The sequence below is a fragment of the Schistocerca serialis genome, chromosome 4, assembly GCF_023864345.2.
Source record: "Schistocerca serialis cubense isolate TAMUIC-IGC-003099 chromosome 4, iqSchSeri2.2, whole genome shotgun sequence".
NCBI lineage: Eukaryota > Metazoa > Arthropoda > Insecta > Orthoptera > Acrididae > Schistocerca > Schistocerca serialis.
In genome coordinates this window covers 477,551,625-477,566,898 of record NC_064641.1, presented here as the reverse complement: position 1 = coordinate 477,566,898, position 15,274 = coordinate 477,551,625, and the positions used below count along the sequence as shown (strand labels likewise).

The 15,274-nt window shown below is 43.7% G+C and overlaps 1 protein-coding gene across 1 annotated transcript; it reads right to left on the bottom strand.

Annotated features, from left to right (window-relative positions):
• Window positions 1–10,341: 10,341 nt before the first annotated feature.
• LOC126474547 (putative lysozyme-like protein) lies at window positions 10,342–12,573 on the bottom strand. The gene is made up of 2 exons (XM_050102021.1): window positions 11,672–12,573; window positions 10,342–10,594 (listed from the first exon to the last, which is right to left on the bottom strand). The coding sequence occupies exon 1, from the start codon at window positions 12,571–12,573 to the stop codon at window positions 11,749–11,751; it is 825 nt and encodes a 274-aa protein (XP_049957978.1). The 3' UTR covers window positions 10,342–10,594; window positions 11,672–11,748.
• Between the last annotated feature and the right edge of the window lie 2,701 nt (window positions 12,574–15,274).

Below are 15,274 nucleotides of genomic sequence, written 5' to 3'. Positions count from 1 at the left end.
GTTGGGTTTTATGCAACCCGCTATGCAAGATTTTCAAATTCTCTCGCTCGCTATGCGCAAACTGCTACCCCTACAGAAAAAATTAACAGGACCTTTTTGTAGGAAATTTAATGTGATTAAATTATGTAGGGGGATGTGTTCTCGCTAAAGGCCGTAGTTTTAGAATTATTCGATAAAGACGTACAAAAGTGACCTTCGGATGTATTCTTGAATAAATCGAAAACCGTGCCCTTCAGCGAAAACGTATCCCAGTACGAAATTTAATTGCATTGAATTTCCTGCAAAAAGGTCCTGTTCATTTTTTCTGCAGGACTGATAATTTGTGCATGACGAGAGAGAGAATATGAAAATCTTGCACATGGCCTCTGAAGGCATTGCAGGTCGCATAAAGCCCAGTGGCAGGGGCAGCTGAATCACCCTGGTTATAGAGTTTCTAACTTAAATACTTGTCTTATTATGTTAAACCTCTAGTGTACGAGTAAGATTATACCCCTCAGTCACTAGGTTATGTCAGCATTTTTATTTCTTTTAAATGTGGCCAGTCTTTCACTTTTCTGGTCTTTATCCCGTATGTGCACGGTATCGTCATGTTAATTACTGGATATGGCAGTGTTAGTGGTAGAGGGTGCCCGGATTTCCATCCGTCATCGCCTCTTGTCCCCCTGAAACAAAGTTAGACTACTACATCTGGCTGCGTCTAGTATTATCCCACTTGAAAGTGTGAAACGTTTTCGAAATATCTGCGAATCGTGTAACTGAGTCCGGACGTTGGTACCAGCCCGGTATTCACCTTGGGGGATGTGGGAAACCGCCTAAAAAGCAATCCCAAGTTGCTCGGCTCAGTGGCCGTCATCGTGAATTCGCCGGACGGATTCGACCTGGTGTGGTGCGAACCCCCGATTCCCGGAAGCGGCGAGCTAAAGTGCGCGGCTGTTATACGAAATACTGAAGATCAATTTTTTGTTGACCCTCGAAGCTGTTAGATAGGTAACCTGGAACTCGAATTTGTGGATTTCAGCCGTTTAGTAATATAGACGGTATGGTTGGCTCTGAGTACTATGGGACTTAATATCTGAGGTCATCAGTCCCCTAGAACTTAGAACTACTTAAACCTAACTAACCTAAGGACATCACACACATCCATGCCCGAGGCAGGATTCGAACCTGCGACCGTAGCGGTCGCGCGTTTCCAGACTGATGCGCCTAGAACCGCTCGGCCACACTGGCCGGCCGACGGTATGGTAGATATTACTATAATTCCACTTAAATAAGTGAAATTGATACCTATCTCTGTAGAGAGACTATGCTCAGTTATCGAGAACTTTTCCCACATTTAGTTTGGATGAAAACAGAATTACGTTACGGTAAAGCATACAGGAAATATCTGACTTGATCAGTGAGCAGTTTACCTATACCGATAGAGAGTAAATTACGTCAATAATTTTAACGTCTGTAGAGACGAATCAACTAATTTGTTTTTCCTACCTTTCTCTGCTGCACTGGAAAGAGCATTCGAATTGAACGTCAACAATATCTCGTGTGTCGAACTAGAACAAACAGTAACACCCTACTTAATCAGATCCCACCAGACACTTAACTATGGCCCGTATCTTTATTACACTGTCCAGTAGGACTGTTGATATTTTTGAAAATATAGGGAATCCGATACGCCTATATTTAAAAGAACGCCACTATCATCCATCGATATATCAAAAAAGTTATAAATACCACGGTATACCGACTGGAAAAGTATCGACGTATCGGCCTATATAAATATTGGCTGCACATTGTTAAGTACACTGCCAGTTTTAGAGGAGTACACTCGTATTTAAGTATTGATTTATTATTAGATATTCTGTACGTCAACAGGCTAGCAGCCTGCTTATCACCCTCCAGAGCATGAATTGGAAGGAAAATGATGCACGTTCACGGTTGGCGATAATCACTTTGATACAACGGTAACTGCATGTAATAAAAGGTGTCCGATAGGTACGCCGTTCGGTTTCGTCACATATCGGTTTTGTCCGGAATAATTCATGTCGACTTCCCTGTTTTTTCGTTTCTGCTAACGCCAGTGAACTAGAAGCTGTAGTGTCCAAATTGCTTAGTAAAGTTAAACGTTACAGTTTCTGTTGGTAGCTGCCAGTGCCGATTACGTCAGTATTTCCCCCACATGTATCCGCCCACCGCAAAGACCAGCCTTATGACTTAGATTTTTGTTCATCGTTTTCAACAACTGTTTTTTGAAGAATGCCGATGTGAAGAAATAGCATATCAGTTGCTTCAAAAATTGTTTTTTTAAAGCAACTGGTGTGCTATTTCTTCAGATCGGAAATCTTGTTATTCCGTTCACACACGGCCATCCCGCCTCCACCCCCCCCTCCACCCCCACCCATCGCACCCCCCCCCCCCCCCCCCCCAGTGCCATCAGACCTCTTCTTTGTGCCAACTGTACTTGCTTCACTCAGTGTGAAAGAGAAAGACTGGACGTGATTCACACAATGAAAGTAGAATTATGTTGTACCACATTTTTCAGAAGAACAGTTTCAAATATATACCAAAAGTTGCAAAAAATATACGGTATAAAATAAAAATATGGGTACTCGATTTAGCCATCTCGACGTCGATATATCGATGAAAAGAATATCGCCGATGAATACGAATATTTTCTAGTAAAGTATCGATATACCAGTACTTCGAGATTTCAACATAAGGATGAACATAATCCCCTAGAAAAGATACTTAACTGCGTTAGTCCATTGTGCCCTCCAGAACGCAAGATCACCTAGGGAATGCCAAGAAAACGTTCTCCAGACGGTAATGCAAGCACGGTGTTTGCTTTCAGACGTTTCAGGCCGTACATGAAAATGGCCACCTGTCCGATTAAGCATGAAACGTGATTCATTTGAAAAGGCCACCCATAACCGTTCAGTGGTCGTCCACTTGCGGTATTGGCAAGCAAATTCCAGCCTTCGTCATCGATGAACAGCAGTCATCCAGCAAGAGCCTCTTGCGGATGCCCATACGCAGCAACGTACACTGAACGGTAGTGGAGGAAACACTATTGGTACGGTAGCCTCTTGGTTCATCTGGGCGGTCAGATACTAAACAGGTGCACGTCTATTCGCCCGTACACCTCTCCGCAGCCGTCGTTCATCCCTGTCACCTATGGCCGCTGGTACTCCACAGTCGCCTCGGCGACGGTTTTGGATAGCGCCATTTAGCCATGCGCGGTATACTTAATACGTATCGAGGAAACAAGTGTCGCTCTAAATTAATCTGGGATCGCTCTATCGAATGAACACGTAATATTCCGCTTTAAAATTCATTGTTTGTAACGGGAAACAAAACGATTTCCGTCAAAAATGGGGTTCGCATGAGAGAAGTGATGACCAGTATTGCCTGCAGATATTTGCCAAAACGCCAAAGAAAAAGCGCCTGACGACTCTTAGAAGAGACAATCTCACTCTCTTTCTCTCTCTCTGTGTGTGTGTGGGGGGGGGGGGGGGGGGTATGGGTGTGTGCGTGGGTGGGTGGGTGTATGGGTGTGTGGGTGTATGGGTGCGTGTGTGGATGTGTGGGTGTGTGTATGGGTGTGTGGGTGGGTGTATGGGTGTGTGGGTGTATGTAAAGGATCATACACACACGCACACACAATAAATATCAACTCCAATTTCTCAAAATAAATAAATTACCTACTATGTCAGGTTATTGTTTAGTCCTATAAGTACTTAAAGCACAAAAGAAAGCTACACTCCTGGAAATGGAAAAAAGAACACATTGACACCGGTGTGTCAGACCCACCATACTTGCTCCGGACACTGCGAGAGGGCTGTACAAGCAATGATCACACGCACGGCACAGCGGACACACCAGGAACCGCGGTGTTGGCCGTCGAATGGCGCTAGCTGCGCAGCATTTGTGCACCGCCAGTGTCAGCCAGTTTGCCGTGGCATACGGAGCTCCATCGCAGCCTTTAACACTGGTAGCATGCCGCGACAGCGTGGACGTGAACCGTATGTGCAGTTGACGGACTTTGAGCGAGGGCGTATAGTGGGCATGCGGGAGGCCGGGTGGACGTACCGCTGAATTGCTCAACACGTGGGGCGTGAGGTCTCCACAGTACATCGATGTTGTCGCCAGTGGTCGGCGGAAGGTGCACGTGCCCGTCGACCTGGGACCGGACCGCAGCGACGCACGGATGCACGCCAAGACCGTAAGATCCTACGCAGTGCCGTAGGGGACCGCACCGCCACTTCCCAGCAAATTAGGGACACTGTTGCTCCTGGGGTATCGGCGAGGACCATTCGCAACCGTCTCCATGAAGCTGGGCTACGGTCGCGCACACCGTTAGGCCGTCTTCTGCTCACGCCCCAACATCGTGCAGCCCGCCTCCAGTGGTGTCGCGACAGGCGTGAATGGAGGGACGAATGGAGACGTGTCGTCTTCAGCGATGAGAGTCGCTTCTGCCTTGGTGCCAATGATGGTCGTATGCGTGTTTGGCGCCGTGCAGGTGAGCGCCACAATCAGGACTGCATACGACCGAGGCACACAGGACCAACACCCGGCATCATGGTGTGGGGAGCGATCTCCTACACTGGCCGTACACCACTGGTGATCGTCGAGGGGACACTGAATAGTGCACGGTACATCCAAACCGTCATCGAACCCATCGTTCTACCATTCCTAGACCGGCAAGGGAACTTGCTGTTCCAACAGGAAAATGCACGTCCGCATGTATCCCGTGCCACCCAACGTGCTCTAGAAGGTGTAAGTCAACTACCCTGGCCAGCAAGATCTCCGGATCTGTCCCCCATTGAGCATGTTTGGGACTGGATGAAGCGTCGTCTCACGCGGTCTGCACGTCCAGCACGAACGCTGGTCCAACTGAGGCGCCAGGTGGAAATGGCATGGCAAGCCGTTCCACAGGACTACATCCAGCATCTCTACGATCGTCTCCATGGGAGAATAGCAGCCTGCATTGCTGCGAAAGGTGGATATACACTGTACTAGTGCCGACATTGTGCATGCTCTATTGCCTGTGTCTATGTGCCTGTGGTTCTGTCAGTGTGATCATGTGATGTATCTGACCCCAGGAATGTGTCAATAAAGTTTCCCCTTCCTGGGACAATGAATTCACGGTGTTCTTATTTCAATTTCCAGGAGTGTATTTTCTGCAAGTACTTCTATCCTTGACGTGGGGGGGGGGGGGGGATGCCTAACTACGCTTATGTTGAAATTTCTAGTCATTCATTTATTCGCAGTCTTCTCATAAAGTTTTGAAAATTGTGGCAGGATTTAGGACTCAGTTGTCTACATCAATTCTTACTCCATTTTCGTAAACAAATTTTACTATTTTATATTTTAAATATATCTAAAAACTGATAGCGCCTGAGAGGTACGTTGCAAAGGTGAACCGGCCGGAGTGGCCAAGCGGTTCTAGGCGCTACAGTCTGGACAGCGCGACCGCTACGTTCTCAGGTTCGAATCCTGCCCCTGGCATGGATGTGTGTGATGTCGTTAGGTAAGTTAGGTTTAAGTAGTTCTAAGTTCTAGGGGACTGATGACCACTGCAGTTAAGTCCCATAGTGCTCACAGCCATTTGAACCATTTTTTGCAAAGGTGACTCGCTACGGCAGTAATACATTTAGCACTGGTCTTCACAAGTCTACATGACATTTCACTATATATATGAGAGACTTCCCTCTTAAGTAAGTTAATAATCAGTTGTCTGCTTCTTGCGTGTTTCGTATGGCTGCTTGTGCTTACCTGTCTTATAACACTAAAAGTTGTTGAGTAGGAATTCCTAACTCACATCTACGAATTTTATAACAATAATAAAAAGCAACAAAAACCTTATAAATGTTCAGCATGTAACTACATTTACAAATTAATTTGTGATGTGAATGTAAAATGAGCTGCTCCGCATCATTACGATTTATCGTGCAAATGATCCACAGAACATAAAACTAACTTGTACAAAGTGAACACATCTAGCGCTCCTTAGACACGACGTTAAACACCATGTTATTGCTCTTTAAACAGAGGAATTTCGCCCTATAAATTTGTAAGTAGTCTTATTAACAGTACCTACATCATAAAACGCAGTTAACATCCTACTCATTGTCAAAGCTGAAAGCGTTAAGCTGAAGAATGTTATAAACCGTGCTCTATCTAAACAAGTACCTACGGCAAAGACACTCATTAGTTTAAAAATTCAAGACTGACTTACTGGTGCCATTCACCGAACGGTGCGAAAACAAAGAGTACTTAAATGTCACTACAAGAAATACTGCAGGAAAAGTGATGGAGAAAACTTAATAGCAAATCGAAGGACCACGCACGCATGAAGCCTACAATAATTTTCACTGTCAGATCCTCGTGAAAAATATATGAGAAAATTTCCAGGAAGTACTGGCCATATGTAAAGTCAATGAATGGTGAACTTCTCATTCAGCCTATCGTGTATCTGTCTCATGTTGCAACTAATGCCAGTAAACATAAAGCAGAAATGTCAAACACAGCATTCAGAAAAATATTTAGGCATGATGACACTACCTTACCGCTGCACACCCTCCTACATTGAAAAACAAGACTATTTTAATTGAACAAGGCATCATGCTACAATAGAGTTGAAGTTATATTTTACATTTAATACCCTGCAGAATTAACTGCTCTCCTAGCACATGGTTGTCAAGACTGTCTTTCGCAGTGGTCAGTCTCGTATGACTGAGAAAAATCGAAGATCACTCCTATTTATAAGCAGGGTAAAAGATTGGATGAACAGAATTACAGACCAAAATCGCTGGCGTCCGTCAGTTGCAGGACGGTAACGCATGTTCTAAGGTGAAACTGTTTGAATTACTGGACGAAAACGTGATTCTGTGACAGAACATGCACGAATTCAGGAAAATCCACTGGCGTAGAACACGTCTTTCTTTATTTGATATACATCTTACAACTAATAGACGTAAGTGATAAGATGTACTACGTCTTCCTAAACTCTCGAAAGGTACTCGACAATGCACTACATTGTCGACTGCTAATCAAGACGTGATTATACGAAGTACTTCGCGAACATGTGACTGGCTAGAGGAATACTTAACTAACAGACCTCACTTTGAGTCCCTTACATTAGATGGTGAATGTCTCAGAGAAACGGAAGTAAGGTCTGGTGTGCTTGAGGGAAGCGTTATAGAACTTCTAAAGTTTTCGCTACACATAAACAACTTACCAGATATGATCAGCGGTACCGGAATATTGTTCGCTGTCGTTGCTTTTGGCCTACCGTAAGAAAATGCAGAGAGACTTGGAGTGAATTTGCACTGTGTGTAATAAAAGGTAGCGCTTTTTAAATGTGAACAAATGCAAGATAGTGACCATAACGAAGAGAAAGAATCAGATATTATCTGATTACAGCATTTTTAGTGAACGTCACGAGTACGTTATGTAACGGAAGTATTTATCGGTAGTACTAAGAAGTGATATGAAATGAGTAAAGCACCTGACATTAGTGTTACGAAAAGGGACGGTAAGACTTAGATCCGTTGGAAGAGTTTTCGAAAAATATAATGCTTCTGTAATGGAAATCGATGCAGTACACTAGTGCGACCAATTCTGGAGTACTATTCCAATATTTGGAGGTATTATCAAGCAGGCGTGACGACAGACATCGAAAGAACTCAGAGACGCACTGCAAGGGGCGCAACCCGTCGGTATAACTCACACAAAAGTGAACCAGATACGTTCGGCGAACTAGGTGGCAAACCTTGTAAGAAAGACAACATAGTTCTCGCGAAACCCTGTTGGCCAAACGTAGAGAATCTGTATTCGAAGTATATGATGTGACAGTTCTGCTATCGTCATCGTGTATCTCATGTAGGAATCAGGAGAATAAGACAGGAGGTGCTATAGATGTACAGGCAGTCATTTTTCCCTCGCTCAATAGGCGAATGGAATGGGATAGAAAATCAATAACATTGAAGAGATGCATCTTTCGCTGCCTATTGCACAGTGGATACTCGTATATATTAGGTACCTACTTGTTTACATGCTTCTGTCCATGGTATGATTACTGAAATCCTCTTCCCTCTCCCCTTCCCCCGAACACGCGTTACTTGAGGGGCTAATCAAGATCATTGTTAGTTTACTTACCGTAAGTAATGCTTGCAATTACTTTTACGTGTTTGAGTTTAACATTTCAGCAATTATTTCTCACAAGTTTAATGTACTCTTGATCATCCTCTCCACTTTAAAACTTTAGACTCTCTCTGTTAACTTCGTGTTGAAGTGAATTTGATAATAATTCCTCACGCACATGATCATCATTTACATACAGGTCGTATCGTCTTGGCGTTTGTGTCTCTGAGAGACTACCTGCATTATTCTGATAACCTACTAATTAACTGGAGCTCACCATTTGTTCTAATTAACAATTTGTCCTACTTGGCTACGAATGAGATACTTGAGAATGGTACGGCACTGCTGGTACTGTCTAGGTACACGCACTACTCCTTCTTCTCGTTCAGAGAGCTATGTAAAACATTCTCGGACTCTGTTTCATTTCACAGTTCTTTCTGTTGAGGCCATATGTTCCCACAAACTACATTTTTGTTAGTCGTTACCTTCGTTATGACCACCTGTTGCAGATAGCGCCAAATCTTTGAAAGAACGGTCAGCTTAATATTGTCGTTATTACTACTGCCGTAACTCCATGACGATTACACATGTTAATACACTAAAAATATCTTAGAAGTATTTCAGATAAATTTCACATAATACACAAACCAAGACTTAATTTTTCATTACGCAGGGTTGTCGTTTAAAAACATGTTACTAACCTTTCTGTAGCTACGATAGAATGCAATCGGCATGTGTAATACTCAAGCTTGAAAGTACAGAATTTTTTACAAAGCTCTTAACGATTTCTCCATAATTTTACTGAAATTGTGTCATACATTCCATCAAATTTCGGTTTTAATTTTTTTCTTTTCATTTTATTTTATTTTTTATACCCAAAGATATCGTAGAGACGAGACTCTAATGAAATTTCTTAAACTGCGGTTTCATCAAAAAGTGTGTTATTGGTAACTGTCTCAGACGAGTTAGAAGCAGAAACAAGAAGACAAGCTTAAATAATTTCATTATTGCCTCAGCCAGTATCATCCCAGCGTAATTACTGGAACACTTATTAATATCTTACAAATTCCACAGGCACTCCACAACAAAGTTGCACAAAGAAGGAACATCGTAAGTCGTGTTTCTAACTGACATACTTTAATGTGTCCACTGTTGGTAGCACTAATTATTTTTTAAATGGCAAAGGTAACAATCATTAGAAACGAATTTTCAATTTATCTAATTTTCCATTTATTCAAAAAGTATCCTTTTGTAATGTAATTGGTTTTACAATAATGGATATATATGTGTACGTTATTACAAAATTTTTCTTATGTTTAACAAGTAAAGGTTCGATACTGTTTATAATACTGGAAATTGCTATATAATTTCTACACCAGGGAATCATCACTTATTGCGTATTATGATGTTCTAATATTCACAGCTTCATGCTTATAGAGCTTGCTACAAACTCCTCTAAAGTTTTATGTATACAGTTTACGTATAATAGATATATTTTGGATACAATATCTGCAACAGCAGTATCACATATCATCTTATCTACTCTTAGCTCTTTTTGAGGCAACAGCCATTACTTTCTGAGGCTATTTTTTTCAGATATGTGTAACCAAATTACATTTAAGACGATGAAACATATAAAATATATTTGGATATTCAGATGTACTCCATGGTGTTGTTATTTTAGAGACAATTCAATATCGAAGAAATACTTCCTGCTATAAATTGTCCTGAGACATCATATACCGAGAACGATGTACCTATTCCATTTAAGGCACTAAATGGTTGTTGAAGGTATCATGTTTACATCCAGTGACAATTGTTACAATACTGTGATTTCTACTTTAAGTAATTGACACAAAATAATTTGATATACATTTGAGTAACAAGTGAAAACGATACATTAAATTCACCTTGGAAATTCTTCCACGATATGTGATCACTTCCTCCTATTTTCTTCTAATACTCGAGTAAAAAATTAGAAGACGTGTTCTACTAGAACAGTGCATTTACTTTGCAAATATCGCGAAGTATTTTAGGCACAACGTTTAAAGTAGTGTACAAATCAGAGCACTGTATGTTATTTTCATTTGATAATTGCGAAAATATCTTTGAGTAATCTTCTCAGAAGAGTGAGGAGCGTATAGAATTTATAATACCCTATTCATATCAATATAGAATGTGTACTAAAATATCTATCAGGCTGTGTATTACTTTTAAAGAGAAAATGAGCTATCACTGGATACAATGCGTTAACATAACGTAGTGTGGGTCTTCTAGGTGTGAAGTTTCGTATACATTCTCTGAATGCGGACAGCTGCGCCTCTCGAAGACAGTCTGATGAACGTACAGCAAACAGCGTAGCGCTGTGGTCGACGAGTTAATGCCGCCCTGTGGCGAGTAGAGGGCACCGGTGTTGCCGCGCGGTCGCTCGAACACGACAGATGTGAGACAGCCTCTGTAGATAGACAAAAAAGAATAATTAGAGTACCGCTTCAAGTCACCATACAACTGACGAACTATACGAAATAACATCAGTTCGGAAAGTAAGCCAGGCCTTTATAATCTAACTCAATGTACGTTGCTACAATTGTTAAGATCAGTAAAACAACTAGCCTTTACAGTGAGACTTTGCTGTTGTTTATGCCTAGACACATGTACAGTGAAAACACAGAAATTATTTGTCGAAGTTATGAATCAGCAAGCTTTGGTAACGGATTAGACAAAACTGTAAAAATATCAATACTTAGGCTGAACAATTGAGCAATGTCTGAAATCGGAAAATATTAATGTTTAAGCTTTGCATGTAAATATGCTCCGACAGATAATGGTAGAACTGAATGATTTTCCTGTACATGATGAATAGTTAGTGCAAACTGAAGCAGTTTGAGGGCAACGCGTCACGTAAAAGATATAGATTTTTTTTCAGTAATAACAAAAGTTTTCGGTCTCGATCGCACGCTATTTTTATTAACATATGATCGGTGTCAATGCCTTATTCACCATCATCATGTATGAAATGCTTGCTAAAGTTTGCTGATCATTATACTGAAATTCACATTGACAAGCTACTCGTAGTTAAACATTTTGTATCTGATGAAATCACACTGAAACTTTTATTTTATTAACAGCACTGTGATCACTACATCCCAATGACTATGCTGCCACATATATATATATATATATATATATATATATATGTGTGTGTGTGTGTGTGTGTGTGTGTGTGTGTGTGTGTGTGTGTGTGTGTGTGTGTGGCGACCGTCAGTCGATGTAGCAATCGCAGTACTGTTAGTAATATAAAAATTTCTGATCATCGCAACAAATACAAACTGTGTGACTACAAACAGCGTATCAATGTGAACTGCAGTATCATGAGCAACAAATTCTAGTCAAGCAATTTATATGGCAAAGTTTGCAAAGACCCAATCGACAATAGCACAAGGCAAGTGGACACGTACAGTGATGGAGACTGGCGTGTATTTGCTTACAACGGGCTAAGCCCCTAACAGGTAGGCAGTGCAGTGAAACTTACCACGAGTAGTCTTCCTGGAGGCGTCGGCGCGTCGGCAGTCAGCCGTTGGCGCAGCGATAGAGAGGTAGCTAAGGCGTTCAGCGATTGAGGCCGTGTCCGGCGAAGTGTCTGGGTGCTGTCGGGTACTTGCCGCTGCAGCACGGCGGCTGCGGCAGCAGCACGCAGGGGTAGTCGCGCGGCACGCGCTGTGTCGGCAGCCCGGACAGGCCGCGCACGTACGTGTAGGCGACGGGCGAGCGCAGAATGCGCTTCGGCGACTTCTTGTTGCTGCCTCCGCTGCCATTTCTTCCCCCCGAGGAGGAAGAGGAGAGAGCGGCGGCGGCTGCGGCGGCCACGGAGAGGCGGCTGGAGCGGCCGGCGTGGCCCGTCGGCGTGGCGGGCGACGAAGAGCTGGAGGCGCAGCTGGCGCTGTGGCTGCGGGCGTTGATGCTGAGCGACTGGAACACCTTGCGGAAGGCGTGCGCGCCGGAGCGGCCGCAGGCATCGCCGGCGTTCGGCGGCCCTGTGGTGCGCGGACTCAAGCCTACGCCCGAGTCGTCGCTGCCACTGCCGCTGGCGCCGGAAGAGGAACCGGCAGCGCTGTCTCCCTTGCCGGAAGAGCCGCTGCCACTGCCGGAGCAGGCTCCGGACGAGGAGGACCGCGAGTCGGAGTCGGTCGAGGACGAAGAGTCCTCGTCGGTCTCGCCTTCGAGCCTAGCCTTCTTCTGCTGCGCGGCTGTCTGGTGCTGCTGGCGCCGCTGGCGGTACCGGCCGAGACGCCGGCCGATGGCGCGGAACAACCGCGCGCCGCGCAGATCGGTGAGTTCGTGCGTGGGCGAGACGGGCGACACGCTGCGCGGCCGGCCGGCGCTGAGCAGCAGCAGGGGTGCGCTGTTAGACGAGGCGACTGCTTGTGCGTCCATGTCTGGCGAGCGTCGCTAACTGTGCGCTGCGGCCGCGGCGCACCCCCTTTATGCCCTCCACGGGGTGGTGCGGCGCATGCGCGACCGCCGGCCAATGGCAGGGCGGCGGCGTGTTAGCAAACACGGCCACCACGTGAGGCCGGCCGCCACCTCCGACCTTTCCGCCCCTTCCCGCGCTGCGTGCGTAGCCCGCGCGCCGGCAACCGCTTTTGCATAACTGATGCGGTGACAGGTTACACAAATACGTGGGTGATCCAGTACGTAAGCTGCTCTTGATTATTCCAGGATACGATCCGTTTCCTAAGCATGCTATTACAGTCTAATCTAGCCGTAATCATCAGGCTATTTGCAGAACATTTCTTTCACCCCGAGGCGGAGAATACGCTGTAACCAGTTCCAGACAAGTTAACACTATGTATAGGACCATCATTTAGGTCTAGATGCTCGCGTTATGTGTTCAGTGCTATTAACTGGCTATCTAGGCCCGCACAGCAGCACGGGTGGTCATGTACACAGGATGAGCACAAAATAACTTTACGCTGTTACGGTACGCTTATATCGACAGTCTTGAACGACAAAACCCTGAGATCACAGGGTGTAGGTATATTAGAATGAGAAGTTACGTAGATCAGGAAACGGGCAATTTTCATGTTATTAACAGAAACTGAAAATAGTCTTGTGGAAGTTATGGGGCCCCTTTGCAGGTGAACGATCGGTGATCCGAGTAGTTGATCAATAACAGCGGGCATCCAACAGTCGTGTGAGAAGAAGGAAGCCGCCAAAGAATCCGTTGACACATAAAAAGATTATGAAAAATGTAAAAAAAGAAGTTCCGTTCTGTCGTATCCTTATGTGAATCGATAATGATCTGTAGGTTCCACGCCAAGCAAGATAGAACGTGACTTGCAAAAGTAAAGACAGATTATAAAGGCTAGTTAATGATTTTAAGTGGCGCTTGTGTGTATATACTATGAAAGCTACAGTGTCGTGCAATTTAATTTCTGCTGGAAGTAATTTTGTAGCTCGGTTATGGATGGCTAACTATGCTGATCTCTGGTGATGGTACATGAATGAATTGGAAGCTTCTATTGATTATTGTCAATTATGGATAGAGGACTGATGCTATATTTTCCTAAATGACACTTTCTTTATTCTGTACAAGTAAGTTGCTCTTAGAAAGTTGTGATTTTACTCAGTAATCGTAAGATACAAGTTCGCCCTCGGCAATCTCTATAGCTGAAGGAAGTTAGATTCTGTTTGAATTTACGGTCTTATTGATGAATAGATAGGTAATTCTGCTCAAGTACCTTTTTGTGTAGGATCTCCCTGAAGTTACTTTTACATTGTGAAACTCCATGAGTCAAGTAAGGCCTTGGGTAGACTAAAGAACGTTCCGTCAAAGTAAGGGAGCTCCTACATAGTCATTCGCCACAACACTTTCAAAAATTCGTGCAAACTAAAAGGTACAACATATTCGCATCATAACTTTAAGTGGTAATGGAGTAATTGTTTTTATTTTTTTTATTTTATTATATATATATATATATATATATATATATATATATATATATATATATATATGGGTGCAATTTTTGTTGCAGGCTGGCATTGTCAATGAGTGCTCGTGTAGATAACGGCAACTGTACCACAACATAAGAACTCTTGTGTTCTCAACTTAGCAAAAAGGCAGTCGGTAATTGCTATCCAAAGATAATTTCACACGAAGTTTCACCAGGAGCCACCCAGCATAGGCTCCATTTATGACTGGTACAAGCAGTTTGCAGAGGCAAAAGTCTCAGCCGCCCTCCCGTGCCACAGCAGAATGTTAATCCAGCTTTGAGTAGCATTGCAGCGAATCCCACAGAAATCAACACGCTGAGAAAGTCGTAAGCTTCAAATCACACAAACGACCGTAATGCGTAATCTTTTGAGCATGAAACAGTGTAGCTTACAGCTTACAGTCAGAAGATTATGCTGCACTATCTAACTTCTTCACCTCCAAGACGTTGGTAAGAATGGACAATGATAACGACACATCAAACACGTCAATTTTTAGTGACGAAGCAACGTTACATCGACACAGTGCTCGTTTTAGGGGAACAGAAAACTCCCATTTCTCCTTCGAACTTGAAAGAGATCTGCCATAGATCAACTGTTCTATTCAGCGTCTAAAGGAAAGATCTACGGCCGCCACTTATCCACAGAAAAAACAATGTCAGACTTTTGCTACCACGACATACTTCCGTTGTGATTTTTGTTTTAGTTGCAAGAAAACTTTAACAATTTCATCTTGCAGGAAAATGCTGCACCCCCTCAGTTCCATTTGGCTATGATGGAACAGCTAATCACAAATCTGGCTTGACGATGGCTCGGCCGTCCAGGTACTGGTGGTAACGTGTGTTGCATAAGGCCACCGCGATCAGCAGACTTAATCCGTTGTGATTTTCTTTTGGGATTATGTCAGAAGCTTTTGTCCAGCTTCGGCCACAACAAAAAACCACAGCTACAGCAGCGAATCGCAGCTCCGCTAGATTCCCTCATCACCGACTTCTTGCACAAGGTTTGCGAAGAGTATCATCTCAATGTTTGCTGTGTGAGCCAAGGAGCAAATTTCGAGTCCCTACGACGTGTAAAAATAACCTCCAGAGGTACTCTGTTAGCAGCATAAGGATTGATGTGAATAAGTTGTACGGATTCATTC